At 55.6% G+C, this 18,773-nt stretch overlaps 1 protein-coding gene across 8 annotated transcripts in view; it reads right to left on the bottom strand.

Annotated features, from left to right (window-relative positions):
- Positions 1–18,773, bottom strand: part of SPTAN1 (spectrin alpha, non-erythrocytic 1) — a 59,215-nt gene that overhangs the window by 4,818 nt on the left and 35,624 nt on the right. For 5 of the 8 annotated variants that reach the window (XM_004593516.3, XM_058672788.1, XM_058672790.1 and 2 more), the window contains 23 exons: positions 17,662–17,766; positions 17,381–17,404; positions 16,516–16,551; positions 14,006–14,053; positions 13,435–13,526; positions 13,059–13,203; positions 12,792–12,973; positions 11,878–11,977; positions 11,527–11,724; positions 11,298–11,444; positions 10,638–10,741; positions 10,355–10,517; positions 10,042–10,056; positions 8,133–8,264; positions 7,765–7,902; positions 6,930–7,034; positions 4,457–4,665; positions 3,686–3,806; positions 3,346–3,467; positions 2,955–3,087; positions 2,420–2,518; positions 823–982; positions 210–286 (listed from right to left, as the gene is read on the bottom strand). In XM_004593516.3, the coding sequence (XP_004593573.2) occupies positions 210–286; positions 823–982; positions 2,420–2,518; positions 2,955–3,087; positions 3,346–3,467; positions 3,686–3,806; positions 4,457–4,665; positions 6,930–7,034; positions 7,765–7,902; positions 8,133–8,264; positions 10,042–10,056; positions 10,355–10,517; positions 10,638–10,741; positions 11,298–11,444; positions 11,527–11,724; positions 11,878–11,977; positions 12,792–12,973; positions 13,059–13,203; positions 13,435–13,526; positions 14,006–14,053; positions 16,516–16,551; positions 17,381–17,404; positions 17,662–17,766 (2,655 nt within the window). The remainder of the gene's footprint in view (positions 1–209; positions 287–822; positions 983–2,419; positions 2,519–2,954; positions 3,088–3,345; positions 3,468–3,685; positions 3,807–4,456; positions 4,666–6,929; positions 7,035–7,764; positions 7,903–8,132; positions 8,265–10,041; positions 10,057–10,354; positions 10,518–10,637; positions 10,742–11,297; positions 11,445–11,526; positions 11,725–11,877; positions 11,978–12,791; positions 12,974–13,058; positions 13,204–13,434; positions 13,527–14,005; positions 14,054–16,515; positions 16,552–17,380; positions 17,405–17,661; positions 17,767–18,773) is intronic. The other 3 variants (XM_058672791.1, XM_058672789.1, XM_058672787.1) reach the window with 1 other exon arrangement.

Raw genomic sequence — 18,773 nt, forward strand, 5'->3', positions numbered from 1 at the left:
CTCTGCCTTCTTCCTACCTGTCTCAGACAGCAGCTTCCCCTCCAGCCAGGGACCTGACCTCTCAACTGCCTCCCACTGGCCAGGCCTGCGTGGGCTCATTGGTGAGGCCCTAGAGACCCTTAGTGCCTGGAATCCAGAGCACCCTGCCAGCTGTTGCGCCAGAGACCAGGCCCGATCGCAGCCCAGCCGCAGCCCAGGGCCCCACACACCTGTTTGGTGAGCAGTGTCTGCACGGAGGACAGGTCGCGGCCATAATCGTCTGTCTTCAGGCTGTTCTCCTTCTCACCTACGGAATCCAGGCAAGATGGTGATCCCCAATGCCTCTTGGCATAACTGAATGCAGCTCTCATTTGTTTCTGGTGCTGCTCAACAGCTGCCCCTCAACCTACAGCTGTGGGCTCTTCCCTGCTTCCATGTGTCCGCAGCACATATGTCAGTGAGTGCCAATGGGACAAAGCTGACACACGGCACAAGCTCTCATGGTCAGAATACGGCTCTTCCTCCCTCAGCGGGGCCTCTTCTACCTGCTACTTGGCTCCCCCAGTGCCTGCAGTGGCTAGGGCTGGGCCTGGCTAAAGCCAGAAGCATAGAACTCAGCCCACTGGAGCTGGCATGCTGCCAGTCAGGCAGGCATGAGCAGGAAACTGGAACCAGGTCTTGGGGGTGGGCACACCTGGGGACTTGGCTGTGCAGCCCAGGCATCCTGACCACCCTTGGGTGTCCTGCCTGGGGACAAGAGGCCTGGGTCTGTGACTCCTAGTGCCCATCTGGCGCCAGGCACAGCTCTGGTCCCAGCTCTCAGGCCCCAGGGGCGGCGCTCACCGATCCAGGATTCCACGACATCAGCCTTCCAGTTGAACTGCAGGAAGGCTGAGTTCTCGTCCAGCTTGGCCTTGCGCCGGGCCGCCGCTCGCTCCAGCTCCGACACCCTCCCGCTCAGGCCCCTCATCTTGGCTGAGATGTTCTCTTCATGGTGATTGTTCTGGGCCGAGCAGAGAGGTGGCATGAATGGGCTTCTCCCGCTGCAGCCCCTGCCCCCGCCTCCCTCTCCACCTGAAGACTCATGGAACATGCTCCTGGCCCTGCATGCGGTGGCAACTCAGCCAAGGCCTCTGAAGCAACGCAGAGGGGGTGCCTCAAGGTCAATATGCTTTTGTTGCAAATTCTCTTTTTCAAATGTCTTAGGCTCAGTGCAATAGCTTAGCGGGTAAATCCTCGCTTTGCATTCATCAGGGATTCCATATGGGCACCAGTTCATGTCCCGGCCACTCCACTTCCCACCTAGCTCCCTGCCTATGGCCTGGGAAAGCAATTGAGTATGGCCTAAGGCCTTCGGACCCTACGCTCACATAGGAGACCCAGGGGAAGCTCTTGGCTTCAGATTGGCTTGGCTCCAGCTGTTGCAGCCACTTGGGCAGCAAGCCAGGGGATGGAGGATCTTTCTGTCTCCTCTCTGTAAATCTGCCTTTCCAATGAAAAGAAATAAAAAAAAAAAACTTGCTTCCTTATTTAAAAGGTAGAATCACAGAGCAGACAGAGCTCCTGCTGGTCATTCCCCACACGGCTGCAACAGCCAGGGCTGGACCAGGCCGAAGTGGGGAGTCGAACTCTACCTGGGTCTCCAATGTGGGTGAAGGGGCCGCAGCACCTGGGCCACCTTTGGCTGCATCCCCAGGCCATGAGCTGGGAACTGGATTGGAACTGGAGCAGCTGGGACTCAAATGGATGCCTGTAAGGGATGCTGGCACAGCAGGTGGAGGCCTGACAAGGCAAGCTCCTTAACAATTCTAAGTATTAATTCAGAAGAAATGGTGCAGAATGTGCTTACATTTTAACTTACAGTCATTAGTATTTGCGAGTCAAGAACTAGAAAAGCCTAAATAATTCTCACATAAGACATGAGCCATTGTAGAGTGGATTTGGTGCCGTGAGCCTGGCTCAGGACAAGCAGCCGACAGAGGAAGCAGTCACGCTCTGAACACTGCCTTGGTCCTGGAGGAGACAGGCCAGCTTGGCACTGACGGCAGGCAGCCACTCCGGGAGAGCACAGACCACCGCAAGGAACAGAGCCAGGGACCCTGCACGGGCCACAGGACCTCGCCGCCCGTGACTGCACAGCTCCACAGAGCTAAGAACTTCGCCCAGCAGTGTGTGTGCTGGGGGGTGTCACCACGGTGGGCTGTGTCTACACTGTGACCAGTGTTCCATGGGGTCATTCACTGGGGGCAGGCTGCAGGGACCACAGACTTCCGCTGTGCGGCACCAGGCCCTTGGGCCTCCCTGGGGACATGGCGCCACCTGTATGTGCAAGCCCTGGGAGGCAGGGACAACAAGGTTCCCGCTGTGGGGCCATGCCCAGATTCTTTCTGAGTTTGTCTGTAACCAGGAGAGTGAGTGTGCGCATGCCCCCTGAGCCCACCTTCTTAACAAGGTCCTGCCCGTTGGCACAGACGTCATTCACGCGGTCCTTGTGCACAGTGAAGTCTGTCTCGAACGCTTCGTGCTTCTTGAGCAAGCCCTACGGAGGGAGCGGCAAGGACAAGCCTTGCTGAGTCTGGTGGTGGGCACCAGAATGGTGGGTGGGCAGAGGGCCGCTAGCCAGGGCCTGAGGGGGAGCAGAAGCAGGTGGCATGGAGGACAATCTGGGGAAGTGGGGCTGAGGTCCTTGCAGTGAGGGAAGGCCTCATCTTCCCTGTGGGGGACTCTATGGGTGAACATGGAGAGGGCTTGAGACAAACAGGCTTCTTGCCCGCATCTCCCAGAAGGGTCCCTGCCCTCCTGGGCACAGTAAACACTGCAACATCGGTCAGACTGGCACCTCCTGGGCCAGAGGACGGAACACGGCCATGGTGCTTGGCCATGGGCAGACCAGACAGGGTCCCTGGAAGCCCTGGTGGGGGGCGGGGAGCGGGCTACCGGGCAGGCCTGGTGTAGAGCCCACTCGCGTCTCTGACCTGGATAGCGGCCAGCGTGTCTCCATAATCCTCGCTCGCCACCAGCGTCATTTTCTCATTGATCCAGGCCTCCTCCTCTTCCACGTTGGCCACGAACTGCTGATACTCCAGGGACTCTTCCAGCCGCTGGCCCCTAGCACGCAGGATGGGAAAGCAGGTGTCTTGACCTCGGCTTTCAGCCTAGGTGCCCCAGGTTCAAATGAAATCCCAGCAGTGGGGGCCGGAAATGGCTTAGGCCCCTATGGGAGCTGGTTCTAGGAGCCATACGTGGTCTAGCTTGGCACAGCCCGTCAGAGGCGGTTCCAAGCGGCTCTTGGAATGCTGGCCTAACCTCAGGCATGGGCAGCCCGCACCCACCCCAGGCTGCTGCATGTCGCTTCTGAGCGCTCACCGGGCGGCCGCCAGCTGCTTGAGCTCCTGCCAGTGCTCCAGGAACTGGGCCAGCCGCTGCTGGATCTCCTCCTTGCCAATGGTGTTGTCATCGGACAGCTTCCTCCCAGTGTCCAGCACACCCTGGCGGGCAAGAAAGCATCTGTCAACACATTCTAGAAGCCTTTGGGGAAAGGCCCCACAGTCAGCTCCAAATGCCTTCAAGGTCTGGGCCAAGTCAGGCAGGGGGACGGGAGCACAGGGCTGCTCGGGCCTCGCCGCAGGCCCCGGGTACCCCCTCTGCCCCATCCCCCGGGTGTGCCCCCTGTCCCCCTCTGCCCCCATCCCCCCTGCCCTCCTACCTGAATGGCTGGCTCGTGTGCAGCCAGCTCCGCCTCCAGCCGCTTGTGCTTCTTCCTGAGGTTCTGAACGCCTGTCAGGTCGCGGCCGTAGTCCTCGGAGCTAACCAGCAGCTTCTTCTCCCTGCGGGGCAGGGCGGGCTCAGGTTAGCGACAGACCCGGACCTGCCCCTCACCCAGCAGTCTCCTGGCATAGCCAGCTGGTTTCCCAGGAAACCGAGGCCTCCAGCTCCCCCAGGAAGGTCCTGGGGCCCCTCCATTGGGGCATGGTCTGCAAGCCCTGCTCAGTGTGCCCGTGGCTGTGAAGGATGGACTGTGCCTGACGTCTGTGGGCACCATGGTCAGTGCCCTGAGGAGCCCTACCAGAGCTCATGGAGACAGGCAGTGCACAGAACCATGCGCACATCGCACAAATTCCCGGCCTTTAATTCTAACTTCCACACACTGAAGCACCTCCACACACGTTAACACAGTTTGTCACACACAGAACGGAAGGTGCTCAGCGAGCAGAGGGCTTGGTCTGGAGTGATCCACCCACAGCCTGCACCAACCCGAAAAGGGAGGCCGACTGCCCTACGGAACCCTTCCCCAGCCACACTCCCAGGTGCTCCACAAGCTCCAGGGGCCACAGTGGGTCCCTGCTGACCTCTGCCACCAGGCACCACACAGAGAGGAAACCATGGCACGACAGGACTGTGCCCCTTCTGCCCCCACCAGCACAGCTCAGGAACACCTGAAGCCCGGACTGTTGGCCGGCCCCGGCAGGACACGCACTTGATCCAGGACTCCTCGTCGTCCATGTCTCGGAAGAACTGGTGCAGGCGGTGGGACTCGTTGAGCTTGGCTCGCCGCGAGGCCGCCATGTTCTTGATCTTCTGGAAGCGCCCGTTGATGGCGTCGCGTTTGTCTTTCACCTGGGAGGTGTCGAAGGCACTGCTGGTCATCAGGCTGTCGGCTTGGCTGTTGAGGTCCTTCAGGCGGTCCTGGCATGGGGAGACGGGGGAGGCTCAGGTGTCTGAGAAGCTAGGAACGCCTCACTGTGTGGTCACAGCGATTTGCTACCAAACTGTAATGACATGTGTCCCCCACTCTGTGCCTGTCTGCCCCGTAGGGACCCCAGTGATGGGCCTTGGGCCAACCAGGGCCTGGGCCAAAATGCAGGCACGGCAGATAGCAGCAGCATACCCAACCCTTCCAACTCCACCCACCCACAATAGAAAAAATGCCATTTTCCTGAAAATGCCCTTGAAAAAGAGTTACTTATATTCAATGTATCTTTAACTTGAAAGAACAAGATTATGGTCATCTGGACTGTGATATGCCTTCCAAAATGAAGTGCGTCTATCACTCCCAAGAGAATTGACAGTCTGTAGCTAATGGTAAAATCCAAACTTTAAAGAGAAAACTTGCATTTTGGAAAATTTGCAGCAACCATGGTGAGCTCGCAGCCTTCTGGTGGGTAAAGGCCCCTTTGGTGGACTGGCAGTGATGCTGTGGTGTCAGCTCATGGATACTCAGATACCCTGTGCTCGACACGGCCAGACGCAGTGGCCAGGGGGACTACACGAGATGCCAAAGAACACACAGGCCACAGCCGCACAAAGCTCAAGATGGGCCAACGCCTGAGCGTCCAGCGGCGAGAAATGCAGTGCAGCTGACCTGAAGAGCCCCCCATGGGTAGCTCCTGATGCCAACCCCCTATCTTTCCTAACTGCCTGTCTGCACAAAGCTGGGTTTTGACAATGGATTTCTTTGCTTATTTATTTGCAAGGCAGAGCAACAGAGACAGATGGGACAGATGGACGGATGGACGGAGCTCTTCCAGCCAGCAGTTCACTTCCCAGATGGGAGTGGGGCCAGCTCAGAGCCAGGAGCCAGGAGCCAGGAGCCAGGAGCTCCACTCTGGCTTTTCACAAGGTTGCAGAGACCTGAGCACTTGGCTCATCTTCTACTGCCTTCCCACGTACACCAGCAGGGAGCTGAACAGGAACTGCAGTAGCTGGGACTTGAACCAGCACTATGGGATGCCACTATCCTGAGCAGCTGCTTTGCTTGCTGCAGCCCAAGGCCCCCCAAGGTGACAGTCTCCAATATACACAATAAAACCAATTCAGAAACAGCCATGGGAGGCCAGGTGTCTTCTAAAAAGACGGACAGTAAAAAGGACTGGTAATGGGCCCAGATTCCCTTGCATGCACTGCGATCCCACTTGGGCACTGGTTCCTATCCTGGTTGCCTCACTTCCCTTCCAGATCCCTGCTTGTGGTTGGGAAAGCAGTAGAGGACAGCCCAAAACCTTGGGATCCTGCACCCAAGTGGGAAAAGTTGTTCCTGGCTTCAGATATGCTCAGCTCCACTCATTGCGGCCACTTAGGAAGTGAACCAGTGGATGGAAGACCTTTCTGTCTCTCCTTTACTCTGTAAATCTGACCTTCCAATAAAAAAAATAAATAAATAAATCTTAAAAAAAAAAAAGGACTGGTAACTAATGCCCCTCTTTCCCCCATGCTTTTGCTTGTGGTTCAGGAAAATTTATTACTGTTCATAAAATAGTCTTTATGTTAACGTGTGACAAGTTTTACTGTTTTCCTGAATGACCATCACACACAAGCAGCATCTATCCCAGCTTGCCCCAGAAGTAGCGCCTTTGTAACTGGTACACAGCCAACACTCGGGGGTGACACAAGCCATCCGGCTCTTCATCAGATTTCAGCAATCCTGGGGCACAGCCACCCATGTGCACCCTCGAGCTGAGAGCTTCAGGGAACCACCCTCACCCTCAGGGCACCCTGGCAATCCTGGGCCCTGACACCTGCAGCTGCACACAGGGAGTGAGTGGATGAGGAGTCACAGGTTCACCCACTGCTGCAACCTGGGCATCCCATGGGAGAGCCAGCTGCTCTGCTTCGGATCCAGCATCCTGCTCATGTGCCTGGGGTGCCAGGGGATGATGGCTCAAGTGCTGAGCTCCCTGCACCCATGTGGGAGAGCTGGAGTGCATTCTTGGTTCTGTCTACAGCTGCGCCCAGCGCCAGGCTTGGTAGCACCAGGACAGGGTACTAGAGGACCCAGTTCCGTTTCTCCTGCTCTATCATTCTTTCAAGCTAAAAAATCTTAAAACGAAAACCTGCAAATAGGAAACTTCTACAGGTCCTCAGTACCTGCAGAAAGACCCCTAAGTGTGCAGGCACACACCAGCGGGCTCCCACACTGTGCAGGCTCCACAGTGCCTGCCCAGCCTGCCCACCTCGTGAGCAGAAATGTCTGCCTCCAGCAGCTGATGTTTTTTCAGCAGGTTGTTCACCGAGGCCAGGTCTTTGCCGTAATCTTCTGACGCCAGGAGGGCCTCCACCTGGTGGTGAGAACACAGAAAGCAAAGGCCCGTTGAGGGGTCTAGGAAATGCAGGTGTCCCAGCTGTCCCTCAGGTCCTGAGTGGGACAGCCAGAAACTTGGCTACCCACAGCAACTACCTGGCTGGGACCCTCTGTCAAGCAAACGCAGACTCTGAGTAAGTGCCTCTAAGTACCACAGCTAAAGGCAGAGGTCCCCAGCCAGCAGTGGGCCTCAGCACGGCCCGTGGAGCAGCCAGCAGTGTGGCCAAGACTGGCATACACCCAAACCTACTGGCCAAAGGCAGAACCACTTGGGTGCCTTACTCTGTGGTATGGCCCTAGGGTGCACGTGTGTAGCCCCTCATAGGTCAGGAGGAGTGGCTAGGGACCTGCGAGTACACACCCAAGACACAGCAATGGGAAATCACACTCTGAGCTTGACTGTAGGCAAAATTTGTGTGGAATGTGAAGTATTAGCAGTGGAGGTCTCCACGAGGTGTCTGTCCAATTTCTATTTCTCCGTTTCTACAAGGCAGGTGCCTGCCCAACTCCGGCTGCCTGCTTCTTGGGCCCCACGGCCTCTCCCTCTGCATGCCCTGTGCAGAGCGGATTCCCATTGCCGGGGCCTGCCATGCGAACGCCTGCTATGAGACATGGGTTCCAACACGGGGGCTGCAGTAAGCCCTGCCTTGTCCCAGTGACAACGGAAAGTTTCCCGCAGGTAGGAAGGACAAGCTACTTCACAGCACCTCAGAGAGCCAGAAGTCGAAGTCTTTGATGCCCGTGTTGAAGTTCTGTTGCTTATTGGCTTCTTTCAGTTTCTGGCTCTTCTCAGCAGACTTCTGCACCAGGAACTGCCACTGGTCAGCCAGGGCAGCCAGGCGGGCCTGGGAGGAGAGGAAGTCATTGGAGATGGAGACTTCCCAAGGACTGTCCCTGCCAGGGCCCGACCTGGGACGACATCCCCAGGGGCCACTTCCACCAACATTCCCATGTATGACGTGGCTGAACCTGCTAACCCAGTTCTTTCCTTGAGGCCGTACTTCTAAGTCACAGCCACCTTGAGCATGACGGGCTCCCCCATCCCGGGGCCGGGAGCGCCACCTCCACATCCTACCTTGACGGCGTCTTCGCTGCCCGCACAGGCCCCGCGCTCAATCAGGGAGTTGCCTGTATCAATGACGCCACGGATCCGGTCAGCATTGGCGTGCAGCTCCGCCTCGAAGGCCTGGTGCTTCTGGTGCTTGCTCTGAAAGACCAAAGTCCCCTGTTCAAAGCCAGCTCCTGCAGGGATGTCCTTCAGGAGAAGGAATGCTTGGGGGGGTTTGGGGGGTGGTAGGTGGCTGGCAGGAAGAACTCGGGCTCCGATGGTGGAGTTAGGGGAGCAAGGAGACGCGCCTGTTCAGGAGCAGCTGACCGCAAAGTCAGAGTCGAAGTTGGTAGGGATTCCCTGACCGCTCTGACGCTGTGCCAACATGCGCCCACGGTTGTTTCTGCCTGCCTGGCAGCGCTGCGAAAGCCACGGCTGCAACTGGGCCACAATGCCAGCAGGGGGATCGGTCACCAGCGGGGCAGCTCTGTCCCTGTGTATGGCAGCTATAGACCCCATCATCCAGCAGCCACCATGAATCTAACACGGGGCGCTGTCTGCCTAGGTCTGCCTGCAGCCAGGTGGCAGGGCCGCTGTGGGGGTGCTCTACCAGAGTCATACACAAGCAGGTGCCAACAGACCACAAGCAACTACTGCGAGCACACAGCAGCGGAGGCACAGCACCGAGACAGGCGCCCGGCAGGGAGGATGCAGGTGGGTCTTGGGAATAGTGTTATTTGGGGGAGCAAACAAAATGGAAATAAAGCAGTACAGCTGGGGAAGAACTGTGCATCCAATGTTTCATTTTCAGAGGCAGCAATGGTTAAAGGGTGAGCCCCATGGCATAGGGAACTCCAGCATGGACTTTCTTATATGGGCTCTGAACACCTGAGAGGGGCCAGGGCCTCACGGACCCACAGATCCTACCAAGAGCCCAACTCCCCTCTGCTGCTTTGGGCTCCAATCACTTGGATTCAAATTCTATTTATTCTCTTCCAAATGTTTATAGGACTGGCACTGCAGTTCAACTGGATAATCCTCTGCCTGTAGTGCAGGGATCCCCAAGGGTGCTGTTTGTGTCCCAATGCTCCACTTCCGATCTAGCTCCTTTAGGATGGCCTGGGAAGACAGTGGAGGACGGCTCAAAGCCTTGGGACCCTGCATCCGCGTGGGAGACCCGGAAGAAGCTCCTGGCTTCAGCTCAGCTCCAGCCACTTGGGGAGTGAACCAGTGGATAGAAAATCCTTGTTTTTTCTCTTTGTAAATCTGCCTTTCCAATGAAATATATTTAAAAAAAAATACGTGTGTCATGAAAAACCTATCCATGGAAACACAAAATTTACTGGCACCGAAAGTGAATTCAGCTACTAGTTCAATTTTCTACATGCATTTTGGCACCCTCTCACATCTTTTCTTCCTTCAAATGTGAGCTACATTTTGAATAAGACGTGCCTTCTCCACCTGCTGGCAAGGTGTGCTCACTCAGCTCTCAGGCTCCCCACAGCTGGGTTGCTCAGTCTCTTACACCTCTCTGGTGGCTCCTCTGCAGCAACCAGTGCCTCTCGGTGCCAGCCTGGGTGTGCAGTGACCCAGACACCTGGCTAGACTCCCCGGCCTGGGCCACCAAACACCCAGGGCCCACAGCCCTGCGCCAGGGCCAACACAGTAGATGGCTGTCTTAAGGACAGAATGCAGTCTATTAACTGCCCCCAAATCAAACACTGTACAGACATGACTAAGGGATCAAATTGGGAGAGCGGAGGCAGTGAGGGCTTGCAGGCTAATCCCACAGAGAAAGCCACATCCCACAGGGACACTTGATGGAGGGCGATGGGAGACGAAAGAATGGATGAGGTGACACTGGCAGACCATGTGGCCACAGCAACAGAGATGGACGGACTCACTGAACTACGACTCAAAGAAATAAACAACTTACCAGCAGCTTGGAAAGCTATAAAAACAGATCGAAAGGACAGAGGTTCAGTACATGGTGTGAACGCATGCATCAGCTACCACATTCACTTTGCCACCACACTGCCCCTGGCAGCTCCCCGTTGGGGAACAGGCACCTGAAAGGGTTTGACATCAGAGCAGCAGACCCCAAGTGAGGACGGCATGCTGGGCCCCCCGGCTCAGCCCAGGGCAGTCTCTCTCGCTGGCTCCCGACTACGTGAGGGGACTGTCCCGCAGGTAATTCCCCGTCCCTAGACCCTCTCAAGACCGCGGGGCCACAGGAAACACCCGCTCACCTGGATGTTGGTGGGGTCTTTGTAGGACTCATCGCTGGCTGTCTGCAGCTTCTCACTGATCCAGGCCTCAATCTCATCCACGTCCCGGCTGAACTGCTGCAGGGTCTGAGACTCCCCAAGCTTGGATCTCTTCTCGATCATCTGGGCCTTCAGACGTCGCCACCTGAGAACCCACGAGCCCAAGCGTCGGTTCGCACGCCCAGCTGTGCAGGAGGAAGCTGGCGGCTGGAGCAGACCTGGAGCTCACACGAGCGGCTGGGGAGGCAGCCAGTGGCACACCCACCTGTCTAAAACCTCATTGCGCCGGCTCGCGATGTCGCCTTTGGCGTAGTGGCCTGCAGCAATGAGCTGGTCGGCAAAGGCCTGCAGCGCGGCAATCTTCTCTTCCTGCCGGCAAACCGAGGGTAAGGTCAGTAGGAGCCCGAGGGCCTTCCCGGGCTGCTCCGTGTGAGAGCGGTTGCTTTGGGTGACTGGGAACTAGCCGGTGTGGGATCAGAATACAATGACACTTTAGAAGCAAGCGTGTAAAAAGCCAGACGCGAGCTTGATTTTCATCATTACTAGGGGAGAGTGCAACCCAGGAAGATTCTAGGTCACACAGAAAATTCTGCCTCATCACAGGACAAGGCTGTCGACTTTCAACAAAACGGTTTTGGAATCAGAGACTTGCGTGTCTTGTGGCTAACGTTCCCACGGGCATCTCAATGACATCAAGTCTGTGTTTAAGGGTTTGCCCACTCCAGGTCACACTCACAGTGTGACACAGACACTGCTTAGAGATGTGACAGCACATGGAGCTAAGACCACGTACTGCAAAGGAAAGTAGTGGCCACAGCACTCAGCTGAAACCCGTGCATCAGTGCCCACCCTTCCTCCTGACTGTTAACGGAACGAAGGGACCCAGGCAGGAAGGCCAGCTCCGGACGCGCGGCCAGGGATTCACCTGCACGTTGATGGCTCTGTCGAAGTCCTCGTGCTTTTTGATCAGCGCCTCCACGCTGTCCAGCGAGTCCCCCTTGTCCTCGGTGCTCAGGAAAGCCTCCCGGGCAGCCATCCAGTTCTCGGCTTGCTCACAGTCACGATGAAACAGCTGATGGTGGGGAGAGGCAGGTGAGTAGGCGAGCCTCAGTGAGGCCTCAGTGGGCCAAGCTGTGCGGGACCGGCCCAGGTACCTGCAGCTCTAGGCAGTGGTCCAGCATCATCCTGCGCTGTGCCCAGGCCTTCTCCAGGTCTGCCCGCTCCTGGTCAAGGATATCGAGTTTCTCCTTGATCTCAGGGCTGGCATAGTGCCCTCGAGCCAACAGCTGCTGCCCAAACTGCTCAAATGCCTGGAAAGTGCCGGCCCTGGCATCGATTTCTGTCCGGTGTTCCTGCCAAGAGGAGGCACAGGATGAGGCAGCTGGCCGTAGGTGCCCAGTAGGCAGGTTAGCCACCAATCCCGCGCAGGAGGTGGCAGCAGGCGGGGTCACCCGTCAAGCCTGTTCCAGGGTTGGGACTGGGGTCCAGCAGGCGGGGCAGCCCACCTGGTGCCGTTCCAGCAGGGCCTCTGCTCCAGTGACATCCTTGGCAAGCTCGTCAGAGGACACCAGGCCCCGGATTCCATTGATCCAAGACATGAGGTCCCTGGAAACCAGACCAGAGGAGCAGCTTTTACATCAACAGTAAGCAAGCCTTTGCCTAGGGCACAGAGAACCCTGATTCCTGCCTCAAAGGGTTACATCAGGCCAAGATACTTAATTTAGCAAATGCTGCCAGTCTTGTGAACCATGAATTTCAGTCTCTTGTTCTTTGTGTGGGATACCAGTTAATTAGTCTTAACAAAGCCAGGACTCCAGAGCTGGTGCTGTAGCACCAGCATCTCACACAGGTGTTCAAGTGGATGTCAGCCAAGGACAAGGCCAGAAGGCAGAGGAACATAGTTCTAGATTTAGGGAGGCCAAGGAGACAGACCATCGAGTGTGATGGTCAGCCTTGCCCTGGATCAAGAAGCGAGCCCCAGTTGTCATGCACTAGACCAACAGCAAACAAGCGTGTGAGGTTGTTGTCGCTGTGCTGCATCAGAAGGAAATGCCCCACGGGAGGTGGCTGGTGGTCCTGGGAGCTGCGTGCTGTGGGACTCAGGGCTCAGTGCTAGGACCTGCATCCTGCCATCATGGGCTCACAAAACAGTGTCCCTCCCCAGAGAGCACCAAGGCGATCAACCCACCAACTGTGGTGAAGGCGGTACACACGCTGTGTTTGCCATTCTACCTCTTGCTGGCTCCGTTAACTACTGAATCAAAAAGTCAGACGAGGTGTCTCCACGTGAAGTGGGAAATACACACAGATCAGCAGCAGGTGGGGAGGGGCGTGTGCAGGTGCATGTGGTGTCCACAAATGGAGACTTTCTAAGCCTCCCTGCCACGCCCCCACCCTGAGCAAGCACCTAGCCTCTCACCGGAAGTCACTGAGGAAGCGCTGCAGGTCATGAGAGTCACCGAGCTTGGCCTTTCGCTGGTCAGCGCGCTTGCCCAGGCTGCTCCATGCCTGGTTGAGCTCCGTGCACTTCTCCCGCAAGTCATCTGCCGACTCGGGGTGCGACTGGATCAGGCGCTCGGCCGTCTCCCCAAGGGAGTTCACCTGCAGGAAGAAAGCGGTGAGCAGGCAGGAACGGGAGTCTTCCCCACAGAACGCGAGATGCTGCCCAACCGGGGCTACCTCTGACCTTGTCACCAAGGGCTGCGAGGTCCCTCTCAAAGCCCTCGTGCTTGCGCTGTAGGGCCTGGACACTGGCCAGGTCATGGCCGTAGTTGTCTGTATTTAGTGCCTGATTCTTCTCTTCAATCCATTCTTTGGTTTCGTCGGCATCTCTACAGGGGAGACACACAGAGACGTTAACAGCCGTCTTTGGTGATGGGACGACATACAGCTGGCCCTGGGACACCTGTCTGCAGCTTCCTGCAAGATCTCTAGGAGCGCAGGGCCATTTCCATGTGCAGCAAGAGCTGGGGTACCATGGGGATCCCCAGTAGCAAGCCAGGCGGCCTGCAGCACAGAATGAACAGGGCTGCTCCTTGGGCCGGCCTGGCAGTGCCCCTTACCTGTGGAACCTCTGCACTTCGTGGGCACTGCCCAGGAGCTGGCTCCGCTCCTCAGCCAGCTGCTGCAGGGACCGCCAGCGCTCGTTGAGTTCCTGTTGGGGACAGCCAGGGTCAGCTCTGTGGGGACCCCCATTATACCCACACCCAGGCCTCGGGATGATGGTTCATCTCGAAGGAAATGCCATGGCATGTCTAATTTCCCTTTTCCGACCTGCAACAGAGCAGGTCTGGAGTCAGAGCCAAGCCAGAGCCAGCTGTCCCCAGGGGTCTCAACAGTTTCAAGAACCAGCCCTGGGAGTCCCCTCTGAAGCTGCAGGGACCATGGCTCACTTGTCCTTTCCCCCACTCCTGGCCTGATGCCTGGCATGGAGCACTTGGTGTGAGTGGGCACACACCCAAAAGGCCGCAGCCCATGAGGCTTGATATTGGCAAGGACAGGCTCCCTCCAGCTCCCACACAGCAGCAAGAAGCAATGAACTCTTCACCAGGGAAGGCCACCAGGCTGGACACATGCTCTGGCAGGCTGCCGAGGGACCATGCGCCACCAGACAAGAGGAAGAACATCACTTACCTTGATGGAGTTGAAGGTGGCCACGGTGTGAACCATCATACGCGCAGACTATACGGGGAGGAAGAAGAAGGAAAACCCATCATGGGTCTGCTGGCTAAGAGACAATCTGAGCTGCAGGGGTGCCCCCAGGCCAGCCGGCGTCACCCCAAACATCCTCAGCAGGGGTGTCCCCAAAGGGCCAACCCCTGCAGTCACCATCAGACCTGCTCAGGTCCTGAGAGGAAAGCCAGGATCATTGCAGCTCAAAGAGCAGCACCTGACATCTTGTTCTTGTCCCTGTAACAAGAAAATATCCGGGAAACCTGCCCCACTATCACCTGCCAGCAGGCAAGACTCTTCATTAGAGCCAAGTGCACGCATCCATCTCACGTCTAATTAAGGTCTGGGACTGCTTTTATTAAAGGCAGGCAGGCAACAGCATGTAGGAAAAAAATTTTTTCAAGAATGTGGGCAGTGGGCCTGGCATGGTAGCTAAAGAACACGGGCACTTCTAAAAAACTTGGAGTCCTCTGGGGTCCTACGTCCACCCCAGTTCGCTGGCATGACTACTGCTTCTAACCTTCAAGTACAGAAAAAGAGGGAAGGCGACACATGACCACAGGGACACCGACCAAGAGTCCCCAGGTGACAGGTTGGCGATGCAAGCCCAGACAGCAAGTCCATCTGGGTCTACGTTCCTTCCAGAAACAGGAGGTCCTGGCATTGTAAAGTCACTGGAAGCACACTTCCGGAAGGATCCTTATGTTACTAGGAAACTCGGCCAGGAGGTCAGAGACCTAAAGCTTCTGCGTCTTTCTGTCATCAGTGATCCAATTTCACAACTGACGGGAGAGAAATCTTGAGCCAAGGGAGAACTGCGCCTCCCGCCCCTCCAGCTGCAGCCTCCTCAGTGAGAACATGCAAAGCCAGAGGAGCTGGGAGGCCAGAGAAACAGGCCTCTCTCTGTCGAGGCCCTCAGCACAGGGCAAGAGGATGGCCTCAGGGACACACACTGAGGGACTGTTTCCAGGCCCCCCGACATAGACTGAGTCTCAAGATGTGTTGGTTCTGGGCCCGGTGCAATGGCCTAGTGGAAGAAGTCCTCGCCTTGAATGCGCTGGGATTCCACGTGGGTGCACGTTCTAATCCCAGCAGCCTCACTTCCCATCCAGTTCCCTGCTTGTGGCCTGGGAAAGCAGTCGAGGACGGCCCAAATCTTTGGGACCATGCACCCACATGGGAGACCCAGAAGAAGCTCCTGGCTCTTGGCTTCAGATTGGCTCAGCTCCAGCTGTTGTGCTCAATTTGGGAGTGAATCATCGGACGGAAGATCTTTCTGTCTCTCCGCTCTGTATATCTGACTTGGCAATAAAAATAAATAAATCTTTAAAAAAAAAAGTGTTGGTTCCCCAGTGGATGTGCAAGTTATGTTTTGGAGTGTGTGTGTGGTGTGTGTGTGTGTGTATGTGTGTGACTGTTGGGCAGTGTGTTAAATTGCCATGTCTGATGTTTGTAACACATCTGGCTGCCATTTCAAGTTCCAGCTGCTCCACTTCCTATCAGGCTCCCTGATAATGTACCTGGGAAAGCAGGGAAGATGGCCCAAGTGTCTGGGTTTGTTCTACCCAAGTGGGACACTTGGAGTGGCACAGTGGGTAAAGCCACTGTCTGTATGGGCGCTGGTTTGTGTCCCAGCTGCTTCATTTCCAATCCAGCTCCCTGCTGGTGGCCTGGGAACGCAGGAGAAAATGGCCCAAGTGTCTGGGCTCCTGTCACTCACATGGGAGACTTGGACGGAGGTCCTGGCCCCTGGCTCTGGTGTGGCCCAACCCTGGCTACTGCAGCCAACTGGGGAGTGAGCCAGCACACGGGAAGATTTCTTTCTGACACTGCATCTTTCAAATAAAACACACATTTGTTTAACGTTATGCCTCTGCTGTGCTATGATCTGTTAAGCGTGCAACAGTCTGTCTCCAAAAACACAAATGCATTCAACAAGAAACATATAACTACTTTAGAAAATAAATTACAAAAGACAAAAACCTATCATCTGATCCGCTGAAAAAAACCAAAAATGCCGATAGAGTTTCCAGAAAATCTACTTTGATCAAGTAGAAATCAGCTAACTTAACTAAAACTCAGTGAGAGATTCCTGAAGAGCCGACTCACGAGGGTAGATGCTAGACCAGTCACTGCACCCGGTGACAGCACACAATGAACCCACACTGACCACCCGGTGACAGCACGCAGTGAACCCACTGACCACCCGGTGACAGCACACAGTGAACCCACACGGACCACCCCGGCCCTGAGCACTTTTTTGTAAGCACTCCGCTGCCTTCTCTATGCCTCATCACACAAGAAAACAGAACCAAAGAATGGAATGCTGGAGAAAGAAACCAGCCGAAGCAAGTCCAGAAATGACCAATGGCTCAAGAGCAGCTCAAGCTGCAGAAACAGTGCATCAGCTGGGATGTGACGCGGGGTGCTCCCACAGAGCCCACAGGCAGTCGCTTGTCAAGCACCCTTACCTTCCATGGGGAGGCCGTTTTTGAATCCCCTTCATCCTGTTCAGAGGAAAACGTGTTGAGGCAGCTGTGCGATCAAGCACCCCCAGCACACCAACCTTTCCCAGGCACGCCTCTAGTGCAGCCTGGGAACAGGGCAGTTTAAAAAAAAACAGAGAATAGTTCCCTTTCAAACATCACAGGCAGGGAGCTCATGACAAGGCTGGCTGAGAAAAATGTAGCAAACAGGAGGGAAAATTTTCCAATTTTTAGCCAGTGGAATGGGAAGAATGAGGAAATTTACTAAGAAAGTAACCAATTTTTCTTTAGGTCATAGTATAGAATTAGTTCTGAAAAGAGGTCACAAACGAACTTAAAGTACAGCTTTGGGAAAAGCTGGAAAACAGAAGGCAGTCAGATGCCACTCGGTACACCTGCATCCCACGCCACAGTGCTTGGGGTTCTAGTCCCGGCTCTGCTTCACTTCTGACTTCCTACTAATGTGCACGCTGCTGGTCAGCAGGTGACAGCTCTAGTACCTGGGTTTCTGCCATCCCAAGCGACAGCCACGCTGAACTCCAGGCCCTGGGCCTTTTCTGGGCATTTGATGAGTGACCCAGAAGATCAGAGTTCTGTCACTGGGACTCTGAATTTTGAAAAAAGTAAAATTCAAAAGAAAGAAAAAACCACTATAAAGATCTCAACTATTTTTGGGCATATCTAGGGAACAGCAAGTAGTGGCCTGGCCTCTCTGCCACAGGTTTCTGTGCACACGGCCACCTCTGTGATCTCAGCATAAAAATGCTCCGGCAGAAGTTCCTGCGGCTTCATTGTTCCCAAGGTCTGAGTCCTTCCCACGATTCAGTGCATGCAGAGCCCCTGGACCTACCCTGGGCATCGCGCCGTACATCTCCTGCAGGAAAAGAGAGAATGTCATTGTGGGAGGAAATAGCTCCCTAAGGAATGCTCACAGCTGTCAAACCAGGAGACTGAGCAAACGCCAGCCCAAACGGCTGGCAGAACTTCAAAGCCAGGATTTACTTGCCAAGTCTTTGATACACTCAGGAACTCATACAACTGCCACTAACTGGGGGCTACAGGCAACACGCCTGCTGGGCCACAAAGGCAAAGGAAGGGACCCAGCGAGGCCTCCTGCCGTGAGACACGCACCTGCTGCTGTACCGCCTGCACCTCCTCCACCATCAGGCCTTCCGACTCCAGGTCCTCGGCCACCTTATTGATGTCCTTCAGGCGGGACTCGTTGGCCTTCAGGTCCTTCAAGGCAAAAACCAGTGGCAAGTCAGGGATAAGGAGAGGATGACAACAACTCGTCACTTTTCTCGAGCCTGTGGCGACCCGACCCATGGGCATCTCCGAGTCACATCCTCTTCCTAAAGACCCCTCGGGCCTCACTGTCAGGGCAGCAGGACAACAGTGGCATTCTGCAAGCAGTCTGTCTCTTGTTGACCTCATTACCCCACACTTAATAAACAATTCTAATGAAACACAGATTTTTAAAAGTATTTTTTGAGGCAGTAAACAATGTTTTGAAATGGTCCTGGCACAGTAACCTAGCAGCTAGCCAGGATCCCATGTGGGTGCCGGTTCTAATCCTGGCAGCTCTGCTTCCCATCCAGCTCCCTGCTTGTGGCCTGGGAAAGCAGTGGAGGATGGCTCAAAGCCTTGGGACCCTGCACCCACGTAAGAGACCTGGAAGAAGCTCCTAGCTCTTGGCTTCGGACCGGCTCAGCTCCAGCCATTGCAGCCACTTGGGAGAGTGAACCAGTGGGTGGAAGATCTTTCTGTCTTTCCTTTACTCTGTAAATCTGCCTTTCCAGTAAAAATAAAATATGTGATGAAATGTTAATGCACGGCCCTATAAGATAATAATCCTCTCCCGTTTTAATTAGTTCCAAGTAGAGCTGGAGTTGTGGTGTAACTGGTGAGGCCAGCACCTGCAGTGCCAGCATCCCAAGTGGGCACTAGTACACATCCCAGCTGTTGTACGTCTGATCCAGCCCCTGTCAAAGCCAGGGCAGCCGCAGAAGGCAGCTCAGGCACCGGGGGCCCTGCTATCCACGTGGGAGAGCCAGATCGTGCTCCTGCCTCCCAGCTTGGGCCTGGCCCAGTCCTGCCTACTGTGGCCACCTGGGGAGCAAACCAACGGATGCAAGATGTGTTCATCACTTTCTCTAGTTAAATAAAAATAGATCTTTAAAAAAAAGGCATTATGTTGTAGGGGTAAAACTGCCATCTGGGACACAGCCATCCCATATGGGTAC

Source organism: Ochotona princeps, chromosome 14, assembly GCF_030435755.1.
Source record: "Ochotona princeps isolate mOchPri1 chromosome 14, mOchPri1.hap1, whole genome shotgun sequence".
NCBI lineage: Eukaryota > Metazoa > Chordata > Mammalia > Lagomorpha > Ochotonidae > Ochotona > Ochotona princeps.